General features: G+C 37.8%; 1 protein-coding gene across 1 annotated transcript in view; it reads right to left on the bottom strand.

The window, feature by feature from the left end:
* Positions 1-1,608: 1,608 nt before the first annotated feature.
* Positions 1,609-25,338, bottom strand: part of ARL8B (ADP ribosylation factor like GTPase 8B) — a 61,557-nt gene continuing 37,827 nt past the window's right edge. Inside the window, exons 3-7 of the mRNA XM_056804567.1 lie at positions 20,696-20,769; positions 19,539-19,632; positions 15,025-15,092; positions 14,274-14,344; positions 1,609-3,877 (exon numbers count right to left, since the gene is read on the bottom strand). Of these exons, the coding sequence (XP_056660545.1) occupies positions 3,828-3,877; positions 14,274-14,344; positions 15,025-15,092; positions 19,539-19,632; positions 20,696-20,769 (357 nt within the window). The 3' untranslated portion in view covers positions 1,609-3,827. The remainder of the gene's footprint in view (positions 3,878-14,273; positions 14,345-15,024; positions 15,093-19,538; positions 19,633-20,695; positions 20,770-25,338) is intronic.

Below are 25,338 nucleotides of genomic sequence, written 5' to 3'. Positions count from 1 at the left end.
TGCATCCATTAATTGTTCACAAATCCAGTTAAAGTATTTTATAATGAATAAATATTTATGATTGTCCCCATTCCTTTCAACTATGTTAAGGTGTAAATCTAGATACATTTAAATAATGCAGCCTCAGTGACTACTTAGGTTTTTCTTTTTAAAACCCCTACAAAATGACAAGAAAATTTAGCTTCCTAAAATAAGTGATTTACTTTTTTGCCTTGAGATAAAGTCTAAATTTTTCTATAGCTTATTTGAAAAATAAATCTTAAAAATTTAGAATTTTGGAGTTGGACCTCTTGAGGGTTACCTTGTTTAACTCGATTGTGTTATAGTAAGGAAATTAAGATCTATAACTGGTTAAGAGCATGGAAGAGTTGTAAGGAATGCTGGCTTGGGAGTCAGGGAGCCCAGCCTCAGCCAGCAGTAGGTGTGTAAACCTGAGCAAGTCACAACTTCTCCAGGCTTTGCTTTCCTCATCTGTAAAGTGAGGATAATAGCATCTATCTCAAAATAAATCTTCTGTGTAGAGGACTTGGCAAACTAGAAAGCTCTACACTTCCATAAGCTGTTAATCCTAGAAATAATTGCAGTCAGAACAAAAATCCAGTTTCCCTACTGCTAGTCCAAAAGCTCTTCCTCTCTAGACCACCCTGGAACCTTGAGATTTTAAGAATCTGCCTGTCTTACTCAGCCTGTTACCAGATATGTCTTCTTCTTAAACTCATTGCCATTTAATTTCTCTAGTCATTTTCCCATTCCTGTTCCCCAGAGTCAGTTGTGGATCAGAAACAAGTCAGTGCATGCCTGCACACTCAAAAGAGGCATTTTACACAATGGCTTGTTTTATGAGTGAAACCTGGTTTGGTTTCTAAATGAAGATTTGACTCAGCAAATACATACCTAACTATGTACTATTAAGGCTGAGATGAAGAAACCTGCTGCTACTTAAAAGTATTAGCTGCTTCTTTGTTTCCCTTAAAAGTGTCAGGTGGAGATCTTCATTTCTTTAAATAGCTGTTGATAAGTGGTAACAAGTACTAAAAACATCCACTTTTAAATAGATGCACATCTCTAAATAATAAACAGGGGACACATATTAGTTATTAAGAAATGCTTGCATCAATTGGACCTTGTGAGGCTCGGTTCATCAGATAGATAAGCTCCTGAAATGGAGCTGGAAGGGCCTTCAAGATGAGCTGATCTAGGGGATCCTTAATCTTTTCGTGTCACAGTGTTGTTGTGAGGAAAAGATATTATCTGTAAAATTCTTTGCAAATCTCAAAGCACTACATAAATAAAGTGATTATTATTACAGACCTCTGTGGTAGTCTAAAGAAACCTTTCTTTATCAAAATGGCTTAAAATGATTGAGAAAAATACTAGATTTCAGTTAGATTTGTGGGGAAAAAAAAGATTTCTCATCCAAGTCCAGATTTATACTCCTCCAAATTTATACATGGACCCCCTGGGGAATCCATGAACCCCAGATTAAGAATCTCTTAACTAGTCTAAACGAAACTGAGTTTACAGAGGAAAGCATTTTCCAATTTAAAGTCACAATTATAATACATACATGGTGGCAGCAATAGCCTGAAAAAGAATCACAGTTATCAGTTTGTTGGGTTATATATTTTAAAAGGTTTATTTCCATTTTTATTGGCCTACAACCCATTTTCTTGGAGGGCTAACAATCTTTCCAACCCTGGATCTCTGGACCTTGTGTTAACCGTGTCTTTACATCCTTTCTTCAATAAAGTCAGCATCTTCCATCATGATTCACATTTTGAGCAATTCAGCAAGTTAAAATTGCTAATGCAACCCTTGAAACTCAAGTTTATTGAATAAAGCTGAGAAAAGCAGTAAACAGACAAATGCATCCACCTAAATTAAAAAATTCACTTATTTACAAAGTTCAGTAACTATGTAAGTTTTCACATGCAAAGGTTAATGCACAAGGAAATAGTTGGTAGTAGTAGTGTCTGGATGCTTTAAAATGCTGAAAAGCAATGATTTCGACACAAACACTTCAGGTTCGGCTATAGGTCAGTTAATAAAATGTGACCTGGTCCCCACATAGAGATTCACACATTTTAGTTCAGTTTCCTCCTTTTAGGCACAAGCAAGTTGCTAAATTAACTGTCGCAACTCATAGTTAACATTAAAGATGTTCAACTATAGCAGCAAGTTAATATTCCCATATCTAACAGAACTCCCCCCAAATCATCCAAGAAATATGCAACATGCTTTAAAGGAAGAAAAAAAAGGATAATTTCATAAAGCCCCAATATTTCTCTTTTTTAAAAATGTAAATGGAGAGAAACCAAGTAGTGTCTGTGCAACATGGTGCAGTAGTTTGTACAGAATATTAAGGCCATGGCAGTCTATAAATTAAAAGGGTACTCATTAAAAGAAGTCATTGTTGTCCACATTTTGAGTGTTCAACGATTTTGGAAATGCACTGTCTACATTTAAGTGCTGCAGAAAAAAAAAAATCACACACAGTGTGAGGCAACACATAAGCAGGTGTACCAGAGAGTTTTATCTCCTACAGTGGTCTACACATCAATATTTTACGAATGAACCAGGATTAACACGTGTCCCTTTAAATATACAGAGATCACTAAGCTACAAAAACACGTCCATTTTTAGTTTAACCCACCCATCTCTACCATAGAAGTGAATCAATTATCAGGATCAATTAATCAGCTCTCTTGTGCTTAGACACCTCTGTCTCAGATGTCCTACAACCTGTACACATGGTGCATGATTACATTACAAAAGCAAGCAGGTCTGGAGTTGTCACAATAACCAAGACATTGGGGGAACCAGGCAGAATGGTGCCAGGCTTGACATCAGTAACAGAGACAAAACACAACAGTTTTTATAGGTATCTTTTGTGCTGAGAGTTCTATTATGACTGGATATAAAAATTCAATAGACTGAGAGTCATGCAGCAGCACAGTCTTCATGACATGGAGATAGAAAAACATAGAGGGGTTTGAACAAAATAACATTCTTTGTAAGTTTTATTATTTGACTGGAATGCTCTAAACCCTTGAAAGTGTTTGAGAAAGTCAATTCCCATCCCCTTAAAAAAGTATTAAACCAAAAAAAAAAATACAAGTAATGATCTGGACAGATACAAAACAGCATGCCTTAGTTTCTCCCACATTACAACCACTATGTACGTGGCTATTAAGCATCACCAGAAAGTGGTTCAATTCTAAAAATCCCTGGGTAAGATCTCACCAGTGGAGAAGAGAAATGGTGACATTGACCTCATTGAGCCTTTGGTGCCCCCTTTTCAGACAATTTCCATTTCTATGGCTTAAAAATATACATTTCACATGCATGTGTGAGATAAGACCAAGAAACTAATAAGTTTCTATCCCACAGGAGTTAGGCTTAAAGGGTTTCTAAATACTGTAGGTGGTGCTAGAATCCTCATGCTGTCTCACTCAGAATCAAGCTACTGAAATCTAATTAAATATCATAAACACTTGCTGAAAATCAATATAAAAATCTGGCCAGAAAGACCCAAACTGAAATATGCAATTTTCCTTGATTTAAGATGGTCTAGACTGCTTCAACAGCTCTGTGGGCTGTCGGGGCCAAGCCTTTTGGTGCTGACTTTATCATGACAACTCTAAGTGATGCTTTGTGACAGGTGAAGGATACACGTCTCCAGCAGTGCACAGGAGAAATTAACTCAGACAAAAGGCCGTTTCTTGGATGTAGGAAGGACCATATTTTGGGTAGCACGTCAGAGGAACGGACGACAAGTCTGGGATCACAGCCAGCGGGATAGGGAGGGGTTCCAAGGGTTGAAGACCTCAGCTTCTTCTAGATTTCGAATGCTGAATAAGCCACTGAAGCGTGATGTCTAAGGAGACAAAAGGAATAATGGTGGTAAAACTGCCCAGAGCTAAATAAAACTCTTAAAAAACTCAATTCATAGTAGAAAGAGAGCAATGGAATCTCAGTTTAAAAAAAAAATCAAACCTATGAATTAGCCAGATCATCTGAACTCAACTTTTAGAATCATAAAGCCGGAGAGAAAACAACATATGAAATCTTAACTAGAGGCTATTCATAACAGTTGGCCCAAAATCATCCTCCAAAGCCTCAGTGAGGAAGCCTAGCAGCTCGGTGTAATCACTGCTCAATTTTCTAGATGTTTTCCAACTATCCCCTTAATAATATGTTACGGAATTTTGCTAGGAATAAAAGTCAATTTCTCTAGCCCACAGTGTGAAAGATCTATTTTTTCCCCTTTCTGGTAAGTTGGGAAATTTAGTCTTTTCAAATCCTGTAGCACATTTTTCAGTCTTTCAAATATTAATGGCAGTATCTCAATAATCACAACTCCAACTTTCTTTGATACCCTACTAGGCAATTAGTTATGGTCCACTGGCCAGAGTTATGTTCTGAGATAAATTCAAAACATATATAAAATATATTGAAAAGGGAGGGAAGAGGGCAGGGAAAACATGAAACCAACTCATCAGACACGTTTATGTTCTCAATATGGCAGAAGAGCCTAACGTCAGGCCTTCTGTTATTCCAGAGTTCAAATGCAGAATATATATATATATATATATATATATATATATATATAAAAGTAAATCTAAGCAATGAAGACGTGGCTAACAAATTAAGAAGAAGACTCAAATATTTCATTTTACAAAACTAAGCACAATCCTCCTTCCCTAAAAAGGCTGTGCTATCTGTGACACCACGATCCTAAAACAGGAATCTCTCTCTCTCTCTGGCCCCATGTATATATATAAAAATATATATGCTTGGATTCTTTGATGGTATATATAGGCCAAATGTTATGAGTAATACGAGTGGATTCAAAAATATTTCTCAAGAACTAGGGGGCAGCTGGGTGTTTCAGTGGATTGAGAGGCAGGTCTAGAGAGAAGTCCCAAATTCAAATCTGGCCTCAGACATTTCCTAACTACGTGACCCTGGGCAAGTCACTTAACCCCCACTGCTTCTCCCTTACCGCTCTTCTGCCTTGGAACCAATATACAATATTGATTCTAAGATGGAAGGTAAGGTTTAAAAAAAAAAGAAAAAACCCATCAGATGCAGAAATCTGCATTCCCATTTATAGGACATAATGGGTAACCTAGGATTTACTGAGCACCTGCTATGGCTACATTCTAGATACTAGGCGCTAACTCTATGTCAGCCCATAGGCAAAGAACCTAGGTTCAAATCCCACCTATGTCAGTCAGTCAATAAGCATTTTATTAAAGTGCCTACTATGCACCAGGCACTGGGCTAAGTGTTTACTTAAGTCATTCACCTTTCATGGGGCTCAGTTTCTTCATCAAAAAAATGAAAGGGATTGAACAAAATGGACTCTGTGATTCCTTCCAGCTAGAGACTTGATCCTAAGATCTACAAAATGAAGGGCCAGAACTCGATGCTCACTAAGGTACCTTTCCAATTCCAGATCCATAAAAATTTGTATTCAATCAAGCAGAATATTGAATTGAACAGAATAGTTCAAGCTCTAACCATGCAGGAGAAACATAAAAAATCTTTGTGATCAATAACTGATACATATAAGACAAAGTGAAAGTTGTGGGTTTAGGTCGATGAATGTTTTTAAAGGTCTTAAACATTCAACTAGTAATTATGCAAAGCTATCTAGCCTATTCAACAGCCCAATAGGTCACTAAGATGGAGAAATAGAATTTGATTAAGTGAGGGATGGGGCAACACTACATTAGTAAAATGTGTGAATTTATCTATTTTTAAACTGTTTTTTCTCCACATTTATTATCAGAGGACAAGCCTGCAAGGAAAATGGGCCTCTATCTAGCCTAAGAGAATAAGAAAGGTCATAAAGATGTGTACACACCCCCTTGGGTTATAAAAGCTAGTAAGAAAAAATATTCCAAGAATGATTTAGTTATTCTAGAAATAAGCGATTATGGATGAGGATCTGGATAATTGCTCCTGCAGACATTCTCACAGAAAAGAGTCAACCTAAATCAGAGAAAAATATCTGCAACTATAAAATTAAAGCATGCCAAAATGAAGAATAAGGGTGATAATATGGTGACAAATGCAAAGAGGCCAGCCATTATTCTGATATAGAAAAGAAATGGGAATTAAGAGTGTGTCTAAGAATGATTGATGTTTCTCTGACACTTGCTAGTGGCCCAAGGAAAAGAAATGTCCTAACCAAAGTCAACATGAGAACTTCAGGCAATGCATTAGGTATTTTTCAAGGTAAATAAAATGACATTGATAAAGAAGTCTTAAATTTAGTCACTATCAATGCACCAAGGCAGTAAGTGAACTTAAAAAAAGTTTCTGGAAAACATGGCTGCAATCTAGACGCCACACGCTTCCTCTCCCCAGCACCTAACGAAATAGACTACATCAAAGGAGCATAAAAATCACCTTTGGAGGAACAGAAGGACTCCCCAGTACTCCCCAGTACCCCACAGAGGCAAAGGTACATGGGGTTTGAACATTTCCACACTATAATAAGGAGGAAAAGCTTGCACAGAAATGTGAACTGAGCCACCCTTCCCCCCCCCACAGCTCCCCCACCAAACCAGAGTGAGCTACTGAAGCGCTCACTGGGACAGCGTCTCCGCCTTGGGATCTGGGGACTGCCAGGAAACAACATCTCAGGGCGGTTTCTCGGGAGAATCCTGTGCTGAGCACAGGGGCCGCGGAGTTGTACTCAGGGCGGCTGAGCCGAGTATCTGGGTGGAGCTGAACACCTGGGCAGTTTGGCTGTGATCAGGGCCCCAGCGCTCTAAGAAACCTCGGAGGCTGGGAAGAACTAGTCTGAGGCAACCTAAATTCACAGAAAACCCGCCCACATCACCCAGACCCCAGACCAAAAAAGAAAGTGGAATAAAACCACCAAAGGGATGGCTCACATGACCCAAAATCAAGCCTCCAGGAAGAAAGGGAAAAAGGTGACTATTGAAACTTTTATGGTGGGAGTACCCAAGGAAAAGAAGAGAATGGGGAAGAAATCCAAAATAAATCAGAACATGCCTCCCAAAAAAGGAAACTATCAACAAGCTCTGGAAGATCTCAAACTGGAACTTATCCAAAAGATGGAAACCTGGAAAGAAAAATGGGAGAAAGAGATCAGCAGTCTGATAGATAAGACTGCACAATTGGAGAAAGAGCGGGAAGCATCCAATAGAAGGGCAGACAAAGCTGAAAAGCAAAACCAGTCCCTAATGACCAGAATTAAGCAACTCGAAGAAAGTGAGATCATAAAACAGCAAGAATCAATAAAGCAAAGCCAAAAAAATTAATGAATTAGAAGAAATCATAAAATATCTCACTGAAAAGGTCACAGACTTGGAAAACAGAGGAAGAAGAGACAACCTCCGAATTATCGGTCTCCCAGAAAAACCAGACATAAACAATAATATCGATGTTATTCTACAGGAAATTATAAAAGAAAATTACCCCACGTTCTGGAGCAAGGGGGCAAATAGAAAGGGTTCACAGAACACCCTCTATACTAAATACCCAAAAGACAACCCCAAGGAATGTAATTGCCAAATTCAAGAGCTTCCAAGAAAAGGAGAAAATCCTACAAGAAGCCAAGAAGAGGAGCTTCAGATATAAGGGGGCTCCCATAAGGATCACACATGACTTAGCGGCTAACACACTAAGAGACTGCAAAGCATGGAACACGATATTTAGAAAGGCAAGAGAGATGGGTCTCCAACCAAGAATCAACTAACCAGCAAAACTGACTATATACTTCCAGGGGAAAGTATGGGCATTCAACAAAATAGAAGATTTCCAAGCATTTGCCAAGAAAAGACCAGAACTTAGTGGAAAATTTGACATCCAAGCACAGAAAGCAAGAGAACATGAAAAGGTAAATATGAAAGAAAGGGAAAAGGAGAAAAATCTTATCTTTTTCTTTAAGTCAAACTCTCTTCTATAAGGACTACATTTACATCAAATTATATATATTAATATGTGGGGAAAATGTTTTGTGTAACTATCAAATATTGCATGCATCATAAGAGTAATTATAAGAAACATGCATAGGGAAAGATTGGAGCATTAAGAAGATTTGGCGAAAGTCGGGGCAAATAAAAGGGAGGGGGGGAACCATCGATAATACTAAGATTTACTTCAAGAAATGGGGGGGACTTGATAGAATAATCTTTCCCATATAAAGATACACATGGAAAGGGGAGGGGAAGAACTCTCATATGAGAAGGAGAGGAAGAGAGGGTGAAGTGGAATTACTTAAACCTTAATCTCAGTGAAATCAAATCTGAGAGGGAAGAACATCTAGATCCAGTGGGATCCTGAATTCTATCTTATCCAACAGGGCAAGAAAGAAAGGAAAATTAAGGAGGGGGAGGGGGCAGGGAGTATAAAAAGGGAGGGAAGGAGAGGGGGGAGGGGAATGGAGCAAAAAAAGGGAGGGGTTAGAAAGGGAAGCATATCAAGGGAGGGGACTAGGGGGACTGACCCAAAGTAAATCACTGGTTCAAAAGGATATAGCTAAAGAAGAAAGGTCAGAACTAGGGGAAGGTATCAAAATGCCAGCGAATCCACAAATGACAATCATAACTTTGAATGTGAATGGGATGAACTCACCCATAAAACGTAGACAAATAGCAGAATGGATTAGAACCCAAAACCCTACCATTTGTTGTCTTCAAGAAACACATATGAGGCGGGTCGATAATCACAAGGTTAGAATTAAAGGTTGGAGTAAGACCTTTTGGGCCTTAACTGATAGAAAGAAGGCAGGAGTAGCAATCATGATATCTGACAAAGCCAAAGCAAAAATAGACCTGATTCAAAAGGGATAGGGAAGGTAAATATATTCTGTTAAAAGAGAATATAGGCAATGAGGAAATATCACTAATCAACATGTATGCACCAAATGGTATAGCATCCAAATTTTTAATGGAGAAACTAGGAGAATTGAAGGAGGAAATAGACAGTAAAACCATATTAGTGGGAGACCTGAACCAAGCACTATCAAATTTAGATAAATTAAACCAAAAAATAAACAAGAAAGAGGTAAAAGAGGTGAATGAAATCTTAGAAAAATTAGAGTTAATAGACATATGGAGAAAAATAAATAGGGACAAAAGGGAATACACCTTCTTTTCAGCACCACATGGCACATTCACAAAAATAGATCATACACTAGGTCACAGAAACATGGCACTCAACTGCAGAAAAGCAGAAATAATAAATGCAGCCTTTTCAGATCACAAGGCAATAAAAATATTGATCGGTAAAGGGTACATGGAGAGCCAAATCAAAAATTAATTGGAAATTAAATAATATGATACTCCAAAATCGGTTAGAGAAGAAATCATAGAAACAATTAATAATTTCATTGAGGAAAATGACAATGGTGAGACATCCTTTCAAACCTTACGGGATGCAGCCAAGGCAGTACTTAGAGGAAAATTCATATCCCTGAGTGCATATATTAACAAATTAGGGAGGACAGAGATCAAGGAATTGGAAATGCAAATCAAAAAACTTGAGAAAGAACAAATTAAAAACCCCCAGAAGAAAACCAAACTAGAGATCCTAAGAATTAAGGGAGAAATTAATAAAATCGAAAGTGATAGAACTATTGAGCTAATAAACAAGACTAGAAGCTGGTACTTTGAAAAAACAGACAAAATAGACATAGTACTGGTTAATCTAATTAAAAAAAGGAAAGAAGAAAGGCAAATTAACAGCATCAAGGATGAAAAGGGGGACATCACCTCCAATGAAGAGGAAATTAAGGCAATCATTAAAAACTACTTTGCCCAACTATATGGCAATAAATATACCAACCTAGGTGATATGGATGAATATTTACAAAAATATAAATTGCCTAGACTAACAGAAGAAGAAATAGATTTCTTAAATAATCCCATATCAGAAAAAGAAATCCAACAGGCCATCAAAGAACTCCCTAAGAAAAATTCCCCAGGGCCTGATGGATTCACCAGTGAATTCTATCAAACATTCAAAGAACAGCTAACTCCAATACTATACAAACTATTTAACATAATAAGCAGAGGGAGTTCTACCAAATTCCTTTTATGACACAAACATGGTACTAATTCCAAAGCCAGGCAGGCCAAAAACGGAGAAAGAAAATTATAGACCAATCTCCCTAATGAATATAGATGCAAAAATCTTAAATAGGATACTAGCAAAAAGACTCCAGCAAGTGATCAGAAGAATCATTCACCATCATCAAGTAGGATTCATACCAGGGATGCAGGGCTGGTTCAATATTAGGAAAACCATCCACATAATTGACCACACAACAACAAGCAAACCAACAAAAATCACATGATTATTTCAATAGATGCAGAAAAAGCCTTTGATAAAATATAACACCCATTCCTATTAAAAACACTGGAAAGCATAGGAATAGAAGGGCCGTTCCTAAAAATAATAAACAGTATATATCTAAAACCATCAACTAATATCATCTGCAATGGGGACAAACTAAATCCATTCCCATTAAGATCAGGAGTGAAACAAGGATGCTGATTATCACCTTTATTATTTGACATTGTATTAGAAACACTAGCAGTAGCAATTAGAGAAGAAAAAGAAATTGAAGGCATTAAAATAGGCAAGGAGGAGACCAAATTATTGCTCTTTGCAGATGACATGATGGTTTACTTAAAGAATCCTAGAGATTCAACCAAAAAGCTAATCGAAATAATCAACAACTTTAGCAAAGTTGCAGGATACAAAATAAACCCACATAAGTCATCAGCATTTCTACATAATTCCAACACAGCTCAGCAGCAAGAACTAGAAAGAGAAATCCCATTCAAAATTACCTTAGACAAAATAAAATACTTAGGAATCTATCTCCCAAGACAAACACAGGAACTATACGAACACAACTACAAAACACTCTCCACACAACTAAAACTAGACTACAAAACACTCTCCACACAACTAAAACTAGACTTGGAAAAACATTAACTGCTCATGGGTAGGACGAGCCAATATAATAAAAATGACCATCCTACCCAAACTCATCTATCTATTTAGTGCCATACCCATGGAACTTCCAAAATTTTTTTTTTACTTATTTAGAAAAAACCATAACAAAGTTCATTTGGAAGAACAAAAGATCAAGGATATCCAGGGAAATAATGAAAAAAAATACAAAGGGGGCCTTGCAGTCCCAGATCTCAGACTATATTATAAAGCAGCAGTCACCAAAACAATCTGGTACTGGCTAAGAGACAGAAAGGAGGATCAGTGGAATAGACTTGGGATAAGTGACCTCAACAAGACAGTATATGACAAACCCAAAGATCCCAGCTTTTGGGACAAAAATCCACTATTTCATAAAAACTGCTGGGAAAATTGGAGGACAGTGTGGGAAAGATTAGGTTTAGATCAACACCTCACACCCTACACCAAGATAAATTCAAAATGGGTGAATGACTTGAACATAAAGAAGGAAACTATAAGAAAATTAGGTGAACACAGAATAGTACACATGTCAGACCTTTGGGAAGGGAAAGACTTCAAAACCAAGCAAGACTTAGAAAGAGTTACAAAATGCAAAATAAATAATCTGGAATACATCAAATTTAAAAGTTTTTGTACAAACAAAACCAATGTAACTAAAATCAGAAGGGAAGCAACAAATTGGGAAACAATCTTCATAACAAAAACCTCTGACAAAGGTCTAATTACTCAAATATACAAAGAGTTAAATCAATTGTACAAAAAAATCAAGCCATTCTCCAATTGATAAATGGGCAAGGGACATGAACAGGCAGTTCTCAGCCAAAGAAATCAAATCTATTAATAAGCACATGAAAAAGTGCTCTACATCTCTTATAATCAGAGAGATGCAAATCAAAACAGCTCTGAGGTATTACCTCACACCTAGGAGATTGGCTAACATGACAGCTATGGAAAGTAATGAATGCTGGAGGGGATGTGGCAAAGTGGGGACACTAATTCATTGCTGGTGGAGTTGTGAATTGATCCAACCATTCTGGAGGGCAATTTGGAACTATGCCCAAAGGGTGATAAAAGACTGTCTTGCCCTTTGATCCAGCCATAGCACTGCTAGGTTTGTACCCCAAAGAGACAATAAGTAAAAAGACTTGTACAAGAATATTCATAGCTGCGCTCTTTGTGGTGGCCAAAAATTGGAAAATGAGGGGATGCCCTTCAATTGGGGAATGGCTGAACAAATTGTGATATATGTTGGTGATGGAATACTATTGTGCTCAAAGGAATAATAAAGTAGAGGAATTCCATGGAGATTGGAACAACCTCCAAGAAGTGATGCAGAGCGAAAGGAGCAGAACCAAGAAAACATTGTACACAGAGACTGATACACTGTGGTACAATTGAAGCTAGTGGACTACTCCATTGTTGTCAATGCAATGTCCCTGAACAATCTGCAGGGATCTAAAAAATACTATCCACAAGCAGAGGATAAACTGTGGGAGTAAAAACAACGAGGAAAAGCAACTGCTTGACTACAGGGGTTGAGGTGATAGGACTGAGGAGATACTCTAAATGAACACTCTAATGCAAATACCAACAACATGGAAATGGGTTAGAAACAGGAACACATGTGATAACCAGTGGAATTGTGCATCGGCTATGGGAGAGGGAAGGGGGGGCGGGGGAGGAAAAGAAAATGATCTTTGTTTCCAGTGAATAATGTTTGGAAATGACCAAATAAAATAATGTTAAAAAAAAAGAACTACATAAATAAATGTTAACTGCTATCACAAAAAAAAAAAGTTTCTGAAATGTCAAAGCTAGGGATCAGACAAACCTTACTAATGCTAATTTTGATTAAAAAAAAATAATGCAGTGTGGGCTTAGCTGGCTATCTACTAGCCATCAAATCTACTTCCAATGAGTATATCATATGCAAATGTTGTGTCAAATGAAAATTATTCCTACTGCCACATTATACATGCTCCTAGTTTGAAGGGGCCCTAAGCCCTGAGAGACTCCATCTCCCAGGACTCTCTTCTGCAATTTCCTCTCACACCTCCCACTTCCTTTGTGGGAGGTATGTCAGAGGGAGAATAAAAGAAGAGAGAAGCTCAGGCTTTGTCACCTTTTTTGCCTCCCCCCCCCCCCCAGTCCCCCGGGTGGAGAGATTTGGACCCTGCATAGCTGCTGAAGATCAGACTTTCCCTGTCTTTCTCAAACTTTCTTTTCCTAAACCTTAAATAAACCTACCTAACTTTCTCTGGAGTCTAGCTTGATTTAATTTAACTCCCTAGCCTATCTACAAAAAAATCTGGTCAATTTCCCTACCTGGGGGGAGGGGGGAGACCCTGGCTACCTTCCTTCCCTTCCTTTCCTTATCTTTCCCTCATTTTTTTCCCAACCACACTAAAATAAATTACATCCCAGCTTATTTCCATCTCCACAAATTAATGGAATTATATGCTTGTATTTTAATTTAATTACTGCTATGAGACCACACAAATAATTATTATTGGTGATTGAAAATGAGAGAAATATTAAAAGTTGAAAAAAAAAACAAAGACTGGTACTATCTAGACTAAAATAATCCTAATAGCAAAAACAACACAAATAGCACAGTATACTGTAATTTACAAAGGATTATCACATAGATTATCAGGATTGATACCCAGAACAATTAATGATAAGGAGGGATGGAGAAAGTGGAAAAGGGGAGAATTAGAGAAAAAAACTCAAACTTCCCTGAAGTCTACAAGCAAGAATAACACATTATCTCGGGATAATTTCTGAAACACTATATACAATGATCCTTTTTGTTTATTAAATAATCCCTCAACAGACTTAAATGTAAATGACAATGTCAAACACAAGTAATTATTAAAGTACTTAATGGGTATTTTTGGCTTTTTTGCTCCAAGAGTATTAGAATATTACAGCAATATATTCAGTTTTAGCAAGTGAAAAAATTTTATAGTGCCTCTAAACCGGTCTTTATAAAATCCTATTTCAAAAGTACCATTTTAATATATAGCACAGCTGGATACCAACACCAAAAAGATGACTACAATAAATATCCTGCAACATCTAACTGCACAGCTTTATTGAGTCTCTTTAAACAGTTGGGGGGAAACCCTAGTGATATTATATTTAATGTCAAAGGGCTTAAAGTCTACTCTTCAATATGGGGGTAAAAATGGTATACTGGGAGTCACTTAATGTATAATGAGGAAGGAAAAAAGTACAAGAACAAATAGCAAATAATTCTGCAAGAAACGCTAGGTTTTACTTACCTATATTATCCTTTTCTTTGCAAGAAATTGAATAGCAGCAAATTTCTCTGTCCTGAATAGCAGAGAGATTCCTAGAAGAGGCAAATTTTAAAAATAAATTTGTTTTTAAGAACAGAGCCATGTTAAATCACCTTGACTGGCCAATTTTGTGAAGTACTTCTCTTAATAAGCATAATGAAGATACAGACTACTCTTTAACCACCATTCAAACATAAGTATCTATGGTACATCTAATTGGCTAAGAATTTTCCTCTGCAAGGAGAGAAACACTACAGGTACAAATGCTGAAAAAACATCAAAGTCTAAACAATTAAAACAGTATGCAAGAGAACAAATCATGAAATATGCATAGAATAATATGGTGCTAAAAGAAATAAAGAATCTGGAGAACTGAGAAAAACCAAGAAAGATTTTTATATGACTTTATACAGAGAATTGAAAGCAGAAATAAAAGGATATACAAAATTTCTAAAATAAATAAGACAGCCAAAGTTAACTTGATGGGATTTAAGTTTTGTTGTCAGTTAAGAAATGATAAATCTCAATAGTCTCTTTTCAAAAGAGAGGTAGGGAACATTACTAGATATGGTCAATTTTGTCTAATTCATTTGCTGTTTCAAGGGGATAATTCTCTGATGAGGAAAGAAAAATACTGAGGAATGACTAATAAAAAATAGCTCTCTATAAAAGTATACAGCATAAGTGAATTTGGTAGAAAAGAACATCTCATTCATATTCTCATGAAACATACATTTTTTCAATTAGCTGTTTCTCATCCAAGGCATTAGGCAGGTCTCTCTTGTTTCCAAGCACTAGCACCTTTAAAAAGAAAAAGGGGAAAATTTAAATGTTAATATTAATTAATATACCTTAAGTACAGAGTCAATAAAAACTACCAACTTCCACAGAACTTGCTACTTAGAAATGTGAAACTAGTACCTATTTTAACCCTCATGATACACTCTAAGGTATCCATGACCCTTGTACTCGAGGGGAGCAATCCTTCCACATTGAGGACCAGTACTGATTCCTACCAAATGGCTCTATAGTTCTATTCTCTTCTCTGCTTTCTGCTTAGGAAATAAAAATCAGCCTAGAAACAGAATTGTCAATAATTTTCAACCTACATGTCTATGTAAATGTGTATATTTGTAGCTATACATATATATGCCTATGTGTATGTGTGGCAGTTAAGCTTCAGTGGCAGGTAACAAATGACAAAATAGCCTCTTTTCAAAGAGAGCTAGGGAATATTATCAAATTTATTCAATTGTAAGTCATTTGCTGTTTTCAAGGAATAGTTCAATGGTGGGGAGATACATACACAAATATTACACATAACGAGCATACATATATATACATACACATACACACACACACACACACACACACACACACACATATAAAATCCTCCTAATGACTAATGTAGGAATAATCAGACAAATAAGGTGGCCAGCCAGAGCTGGAATTTTCAGTGAGAATACTCAGAACAATACCTTTAAGGGTATCTTGACAGCTCTTACTTTTCCCGAACTCCGCTCATTGCTGCTTCCAGACTCTCCCTATTCCACCATCACTCAGCAAATGCAAATCCTCTGAAGTTCACTCTATGCAAATACACCACCCAATTCCACCCTGACATTCTAGCCATGATATTTCCTCCCTCCATTCTCAGGAAGGTCAGTGCCCAGCTCAGTCTCTCTACCACAACTCCAACCTTGAACATACAAGCTGACGTTCCCTCAAATATTCTTAACTTTCCAGTTCCTCAACTTTCCCACCTCCACGATGTCCTCCCACTGCATCTTGGCTACATTTAGACAGTCATACCTCTGATATTGCCATCACTCATCCATAAGTGTTCCTCTGTCATGATGAATAGCTCCAAAATGTCTTTATCGAATCATTTTTTAACTTTTTATCTCTCCTAAAACTATTCTTAAATCTATTGTTTTCCTCACAGTCACCTCTAATCCTTTCACCCCTCAGCAGTTTTCCAGACCATCACCCCAGCTCTGGCTATACTATCCTCCTTTTCCTTCCCAGTCATGAACTATAAGTAATTCAAATCAACTCTATACTATCCTCTACTTTCAAATCTCTTATATTATTACATTACACCCTCTCTGATACCAAGCCTGGATTACTCAGTCCTACCATTTGCCTCATTTGCTGCTAGTCACATGATATAGAACAGAGCTGGACAAAGTCATAAAAGTGCTAACAGTCCACTACAAAAACACATATTCTTAGGGGCAGCAGAGTGGCTCAGTGGATTGAGAGTCAGGCCTAGAGACAGGAGGTCCTAGGTTCAAATCTGACCTCAGACACTGACTAGCTATGTGACCCTGGGCAAGTCACCCTCATTGCCTAGCCCTTACTGTGCTTCTGCCTTGGAATCAATACACAATATTGATTCTGACAGTGGGTTAGGGTTTTTAAAAAAGAACATATTCTCTAATCTCAACTGGGCTCCCATTACAGCAAAGTAATTCTTATAATGTACAATTCAGAGCTGGAAGTGACCTTGGAAGCTTTGTAGGCCAATCCTCTCATTTTACAGCTAAGGAAATTAAGTCACTGAGAGGTCAGACAATGCCCAAATGCCAGAGACCTAATAAGTATTGGAGGCAGGACTTCAAGCCAGGTGTTCCTGACTCCAGGTCCAGAACTCTATTATATCATACTCATCCTTAAACAATTTTCTACTCCACTCACCATAGCCACAGTTCCAAACCTTCTCTTCTCCCTTTAAGCTTCCTACAACCTCCCCTCAGCAACCTCCTCAGTGGAAGGCTTTACCCTCATACTTTTCCAAAAACTGAGGCAATTTACTGAGTCTCTTTTATCTCTTTTTATTTCACATCTAGCTGACATCACTCTCCATCATCTCTTTCACTTGTCTCTGATAGACTCTTTCCTTTGCCACATGTACTCCAAACCCCATCAACTCCCACCCATCTTCTCCAGCAGATTGCTCCTACTAACACCTCCTCTGTAATCTCTAATTTCTCCCCATCTCTTGTATTTTTCCTGCAGTCTACAAACACACATTTTTCTCATCCTTCAGAAAAGTTCATTCCATACTACTAATCCTGTTAGCTAACAACTTCTCTCTTCCATTTCCCAGCTTGAAAAAAGGAATTTTCACTCAGTGCTTCTATTTGCTTTCATCTCCTTCTCTTCGAACCCTTCCACAATCTTGATTCTGATCTCAATACTCAACTGAAACTTTTCTCTCCAATGTTACCAAGTTGCCAAGGCAAATATCCTTTCCCTCCAACTTGACCCCCATTTAACTGTCTGTCACACTTGATACTGTTGCCACCCAATCTTCTCTGGGTTTGGAGAAAGTGCTCTCTCAATTTCCTTTGCTAGATCTTCCTCAATATCACACTTACTAATTGTGGTTCTCCTTTGTCTCTACACTCTCTGGGTTCTTGTCCATACCCATTGATTCAGAGGTTCAATCCCCTCAGCACAAACTGCTAAATTCCAATCCTATATCATCAGTTGCCTACTGTACAACTGGATATCCAACAGGCATCTCAAACTTACCATGTCAAAAATAGAACTCATTTTTTCCCCAAAACTCCTTTTCTTCAACACTTCCCCATTTCTCCAAAGGACATTACTTCCCTTCAATTCACCCAGGTTCACAGTCTTGGATGTCATCTTCAACTCTGCTCCCTCACCCTATATTATCCAATCTCTAGCCTAATCTCCTTTTCCCCTCCACATCTCTCCTAGCTGACCCTTTCTTTCCACTTAGTTACAACCCTAAGAAAGCTCATCAGCTCTTCACTGAATAATTACAATTGACTACTAATAGGGCTCCTGCCTCAACTTTCCTCACTCCAAATCTCCAGAGCTGCCCAAACGACTGACCTAAAGTACAGGACTACACAAACCACCCTCCTACTCAATCACCTGCAGGTGCTCCCTATTACCCCCAGAACCAAATAAAAAGTTCTCTGACATTGAAACTTGTTCCAACTTGATCCCTTCCAACACTTCTAGTCTTTTTCTATGTTATTCACCTCCCTGCACTTGCTATTTAGGCCTATTTGCTGCTCCTCCCGGAGAATAACCTAGCTATTGTTTCTAGGCTTTTGTATGGATGTTCCCCATCCCTCCTCACCTCTGCCTCTTCAGTTTCCCTGGATCCTTCAAGAACCACCTCAAATCCTACTTTATGCTTGAAGGCCTTTCGCAGTCCTCTCCCCAGCTGCTAGTGTCGTCCCCACTCTGGTTGCTACTACACTATCTACTCCACAGGTATATTATACACACACACACACACACACACACACACACACACACACACACACACACACACACACACACACAGAGGTTGCCTTCCCCATAGGACTGGGAGTTGGGGCTGTTTTCACCTTAATTTGTATCCCAATCTTAGTACAGTGCCATAAATATTATTTGGTTGCTTAATGACAAATTGTCATTTGCAACAGTATTAGTTATTTTTCATCCAAAATCTGTCCTAAACTACAGCAACTTATCCAACTGACTCCTTTCTCTTTTCCCTTCCAGGCTAATGGCCTTCTAAGCTACAGGTAAATAAGACATAACAAAGATGACAAGATGAGAGGTGAGAGAAGACACTTGATACTCAAATCCAACATATCTAACTAAATGACTTACTTGCTCCCTTAAGTTTTCATCTCCTCCTACTCAAATATACTTACTCTCTCGTGTCATAGAACTTCATGCCTTCAAAAGCGAAGTCTCAGCACAGAAACTCCTCAAACCCAATCTTTTGCTATGAAAGCTAAGTCCCATCTACACTGGAAGCTCTGAGGGCAGGGACAGTATTTCATTTGTTTTTACTGTCTTCTTCAGCACCCAAAGTGGGCATGCAAGAAATGTCGCTGAAGTAAGCTAACAAAATTCTACCTGCGAGATCATCTGCTTTGAAGTCCACAGCAGTTAGAAGGAGCAAATTTGATAGTAAAGTAGTCATGGGTTGATAGCAGTCAGTCGTTGAGGACCCTCTGGTGCTGCCCATCACGTTTCTCCTACTATCTTACAGGCCCCTTATTAGCTACCTTTGTCATTTCAATATATAACACCAGACATGAGTATGGATCCTTAAGACAAATACAAACCAGTCTCATTGCATTATGTTCACACATTATATTGTAAGGAACAGTTTTTCCCCTTCCTAAAGCTCTATTCTCCATTGCAAATGCTAGTGAACTAGATTTCCTACTGATGAGAATCAAAAAGCAAACTTCTCAAACTTACTGGAATGCCTTGTAACTGTGGTTTGTCCAGAAGATTGTGTAGCTCATTCCGAGAAGCTTCAATCTTTTCCCGATCGGCAGCATCCACCATGTAACTTTTAAAAAGTTGAGGGCAAAATTCCTTAATAATGACATCTAAGAGTCTAAATTTCTTTAAAAATGGTCATAGTTCACCCTCAGATCAAAGTACTCAGAAGAAGAGGGGGTGAAGAGGGGGAACAGACAAAAGCCAGGACTGCCCAGAGAAGATGCCCAAAGCAAAGGCAAAAATTTCATTATGAAAAAAGATGTCATTTAATAACACTTAACAACATCCCTCATTTATATAGTACCTACCATGTGCCAGGTATTGTGCTAAACCCTTTACAAATTTATCTCATTTGTTTTTTCACAATTACTTTGTTAGGTAGAAACTATTATTATTTCCATTTTATAGTTGAAAAAATTGAGATAGACAGGTTAAGTGACTTGTCTAAGGACTCACAGCTAGGAAGTGTTGGAAGAGGGAATGAAACTCAGATCTTCCTGATTCCAGGCCCAGCATTTTTTCTGTTGCAACACATAGATGCCTCTCATATTCAGTACCCTCTAAGATACTTATATAAGCCCAATTAGTAGCAGTTAAGATCATAGTTGTCATTTGAGTTTTTAATCCAGTTTTCTTAAGTAAAAGGAAAGAGTAAATATTATTTTAAGCCATACTTTTACTTTAAGTTTTCAAAATTCTATTAAAATGAATTCTTAAAGACTTAACTTGGAAGCTTCCGCCTTGGATAAAAAAAAATAAAATCTCAATTTCTATTGTACTTGTAAGCTCCTTAGAAGTAGGGATTGTTGAGGTACCTAGGTGCCACAGTGGAGTAAGAGGACCTAGGTTAAAATCCGCTCACAGCCACTTCCTAGCTGTGTGACCTTGAACAAGTCCCATAATCCTGTTTGCCTAATCCTTGCCCTTCTGGCTTAAGAGCTATTAGTAGGACAGAAAGAATGGGTTTAATAAAAGAACATGTAGGGATTGGTTCATTCTGTATGTCTCCAGGGCCCAGCTTTTAGGCACATAGTAAGTACTTACTAAATGCTCATTGATGGAATCCAATGATACAATGAATTTTTCCATAAAAACAAACTGAAAATACCACCCCACATTTACACACTTACACAATAGCATTGACTCCTCTGCAGTATCGTTCCCACATGCTTCGGAATCGTGGCTGCCCTCCTATATCCCAGATCTTTAAACCAAAACAAGATAATTTTTATGAGGAATATTTCTCTTTTTATATTTTTTCTCAATTACATTTAAAAAAAATTTTAACTTTGAGCCAAATTCTCACCCTCTCTCCTTCCCTCCTTTTTCACCTCCCTGAGACAGAGAGTAATCTGATACAGATTTTACATATGTAACAGTGTAAATCATCTTTCCGTATTAGTCATTTTGTGAAAGAAAATTTGAACAAGAAAAAGTAAAGTGAAATACAGTATGTCTTAGTCTGCATTCAAACTCCATCAGTTCTTTATTTGGAGACAGATGGCATTTTTCCTTATAAGTCCGTTTAACAATTTTCTTAAATCACTGTGTTGCTAAAAATAGCTAAATCATTCATAACATTCATCATATAATATTACTATTTCCATGCACAATGTTCTCCTGGTTCTGCTCACTTCACTTTGCATTAGCTTATGTAGGTCTTTCCAGGTTTTTCTAAAATCATCCTTCTATGAGGAATATTTCAGGTAATAGAGGGAGAAAAGATGGTAAACATTTCAGAAATATTTCCCAGTTTCCCATCTCACCTCTCAAAAAAAAAAACTTATTGCAAGTTATATGAATAGAGCAGAACACCAGATATAGTAGCTTTATCATCTGTGATTTTTAGAATTTCTCCAATTTGCTTAGTCTAGCACCCAGGAATGTACACATCCACACTACACTGGCATGTGCTAACAAGTGACAAATCAAAAAAAAACTGACTGTCCCCTGGGCTGTCCTAGGCCAAGCTTGAGCCACCATTGGCACATATAAGACACAGAAGTAATGTAGAGAACTGCCTTGGGAGTTCTTGTGACATCCTGTGGAGAAGCTGGGCGCCAGTTCAATCCTGAAACTCAAGCCTAGAGGAGCTCCCTCAGACAGCTTCCTTGAGACAGTCACGTGGTGAGTGATAAGACTGACCCCCTTTTCCCTTGGCTCTCAGGGGAGGTCCCCTTGGCCAAGGCCTTTGAACTTCTGCCTGGCTCAGCCTGAGCCAGAGCCGGGGTAGTTTAAATTTAAATTAACTCACACTCACACTTGATGTTCTAAACCCAAAATGAGTTTTACTTTGTTTAGAAATATATTCACAAGGTTGAAAGATTTGCTACGTCTATAACAACTTGTGACAAGTATCCATTTTTTTAAAAATGCCATACAGCAACATATGTGAAATATGATAGTGTGCTTATTTGCTATTATAATTAATTGGGCTATTGAGAATTTTGGGGATATTGATAACTACATATTTGTACTACTGTTTTTTAAAAATGAAAAATGTTACCTTGTTCAATTCATTTGCTCATACTCACAGTGGATCATGGCCAGATATGAAGAGGAAATGGATCTCATTTTTGGTGAGAAAGCCTTGTATTCTATATTTTCTTAGCTGACACAGTGTGTCAATGATTATAAGCTATATTTTTGAATTTTTAAAACTCTTTTATTACATTTTTCTTGCATGTGTAATATACTATTTCAGTTTTTTTATTTTATTTTTTCTCTCCTTTTTTATATTTGAAGCATATGTCGCCAGTATTAAGATTTCTTTAACTTTTTGATTTTGCAGTAATATAAATTTAAAATATATTTGCTATAATGTCAATGCATGCCCCAAAAAGCTTGAGATTATAAAAATGATGCCACTAATTATTTTTTAAAAATTATGGGACTTTACTTAATGATTCTGTCTGATTCCAGGACAAGATACACACAAAAGAGCCATTGCACAGGGCCAAAGAAAACCCAATCCAGGATTGATTGATGCACTTCTAGGCCAATGCAAACGTTTTGAACCTAGTGTGAAGACTCAAGGTTACTGTGTTTAACATTTGTTATGACATAGGCTTTCCTTGTGTCCACACTCACTCTGAAAATACTCACAGACGAGTATCCCCAAACTTGGCTCCTACTTGGCTTCTATAATCTGGTCCCTTTTCTGCCTTTCATAGTGTGATACCTTTCTGTAGTCCTGGCTACTGACTAGGTAAATGCATTATTGCTTAGATCATTTTAATTGGGCCCTGATTCAAGGCCCTGTTATAGATTTATTTTTCCTTTACTTAGAATTTTTACACATAAGGCTTTGATAGTCTATATTTTCATCCAGAAATTTTTCTTTTTTATTTGGATTTTTGTGATGTCTTTTTAATATCTCTTGCCAATTGATTCATATACCTCATAACTCAGCCATGCATCCCTACGTGATCCTGTGTTTTTCAATCATCCACAACACAGGGAAATGTAAAAAAATATTATTATTTAAATTGCAAAGTTTAAATCCCCTTTGAGAAGAATTCTAGGTAAAGAAAGATGCTACCTCTCTGAAACCAGAAACTGAACTGTTTGGAGAAGACACCATGAAGAAATCTCTAGACCACAAGCTGCACAAGAATGAATTTTGGGTGTGGTTGATTGAACATTTATTTGTATGTATACTTTCATGCCAAAGGGGACTGCCCCCTAACTGGCTTTTTGTCATTGCGTTCAGCAATTACTGGTTTTGTTCTTTTTTTTTCTCTTATCCTCAAATTATTGTAATCTTTAAATTGATTGTTTTCATGATCCTTTGGGGGAGGGGGTTATTTTTTCCCAAACAATCACAAGGCAAAATGTAAAAATGGAGATTTGAACTCCGGACTCCAATCCCCAGGAGTCCTTGCTAGCTCCCAGAATGCCCTCTAATCTCACTGAGATTTCCATCTGGGAGAGGTCAAGAATTTCTATTTAACCTGGCTGTAAAGACTACTGGGTCTCTTCCCTACTTCCGCTTCGGAGCACACACGGCTCTCCACCTAGCAGGCAAAATGTGAGTGGTCGTGAATGGCTCTCTGAGCCTAGCACGTGCCTTTCTTACTTGTATTTTCCTAAATTCCTTATCTTAAATAAACCTATAAAAATAAAATACTCCTTGCAGAGAGAAACTAATTTCTATCTGCCTCAGTTTCCCCTCAAATTTTAACTATTACAAAACTCAAGCAAAAACAAGTATTTATCTACTAGAAACTGTATTTCTACCAGCTGCCCCACCATTCTGACAGCACATTTAACTGAGTTTCACAGTTTCCTAGTAGTTTCTTTCTCATCAATGCTTGTATGTAACACATCTGTCCTTCAAAGTATTTTGCTTCTCCATAAATGTTAAAACTCCTAAGACTTCTAGACTGACTTCCACCTTATGTATTTCACTTCAACCCCATATTGTCCCAAAAGGTGAGCAGCAACAAGTGACATCTGAATCTCACAAATAAAGCAGCTACGCATACAAATAAACTAAATGGATGGCCATGGTCAACTCCCCAATCTGTACTCCTAAATTTTAGGAGACCTAACACAAAAAGAAGAGGCAAACAAACTGTAACAGAGCTCAGATGAGAGCATCAAGTGCCCTAAACAGAGTGAACTCAAACACACCTGAAGCATCTACTAGGTAAAAGGAAATGGGGGCAGAAAGATGGCCAAGGAAAGTGAAAAGAAAGAGGAGAGGGAAGAGAATAAAGCCATGTTCCAAAGCTCTGTGCTAAGCACTTTACAAAATTATCCCTTTGGTTCCCACAATTTTGGGAAGCAAGTATCATCTTACAGATGAGATGTTTGCAAACCTTTCCATCCTTTATCACAAGCTTGACCCCAAGACTATGGACCAAGATGACTAGGACAATGTTAGGAAAGTGAGCTGAAAGAGGAAATGTAGCAGAGTTATGGGCTTTGAGAGAGAAGGAGGAATTCAATACTGAAGGCAAGGAATTGTGCAAGGCCTAAAGAATATAAAGACAAAAAATGTCAATGTGATTAAGCACAAAGGAGAAAGACCAAGCAAGCCAAGACAGTTCAAGAAAATCTAAAGCGAGAGCAATCTCTAAGGACTAAGAAATCAGGCTATTTTCCTGGAAGAGGCAACATCTGAACTGATTACAAGCAGCAGATATCTGGAGGGTAAAAGAGGGCAGAGTCAAGTTTCTACCAGGCACAGAGATCATAGGATCATTGATTCTGTGAATTTCAAAACTACTCAACCCTATTCAAACCATTCTTTAGAGGATGGGATTTGGCTATTTCCTGATCAATAACAATACAGATACTTGGAATGACAGAATCAGGTCTTGGAAACTACAATCTCCACCCTACTCAAGGTAACAGGATTTAGAAATGGCTACAGCAAAAGCTCAAGATGTAATTATTTGAGAATATGGCCTTCAACAGACACGTGCAAAGGGGACAGACCTCTGGGCAGTCCTGGGTTAAGCTAGAGCCACCACTGGCACAGGTGAGACACAGGAAGTGAGGTAGAGGAGAGCTGAGGAGTCTGGGGACTTCCTGTGTGAATGAGAGGAGTGTGGTTGGAGCCTGGTCCTTGGAGTGGAGACCCTCAGACTGTCTCTGTCTCTGTCTCTGTCTCTGTCTCTGTCTCTGTCTCTCTCTCTCTCTCTCTCTCTCTCTCTCTCTCTCTCTCTCTCTCTCTCGGAAACCTTAAATTTATATATATCAGTCTTTTAAACTGATTTCCATATCACAATTCAGAGCTTAAAAGACTTCAGGAGAAGTCAGGAAA

The sequence above is a fragment of the Monodelphis domestica genome, chromosome 7 (assembly GCF_027887165.1).
Source record: "Monodelphis domestica isolate mMonDom1 chromosome 7, mMonDom1.pri, whole genome shotgun sequence".
Lineage (NCBI taxonomy): Eukaryota > Metazoa > Chordata > Mammalia > Didelphimorphia > Didelphidae > Monodelphis > Monodelphis domestica.
Note: the sequence above shows the minus strand (reverse complement) of the source record. Positions and strands in the feature narration are given on the sequence as shown.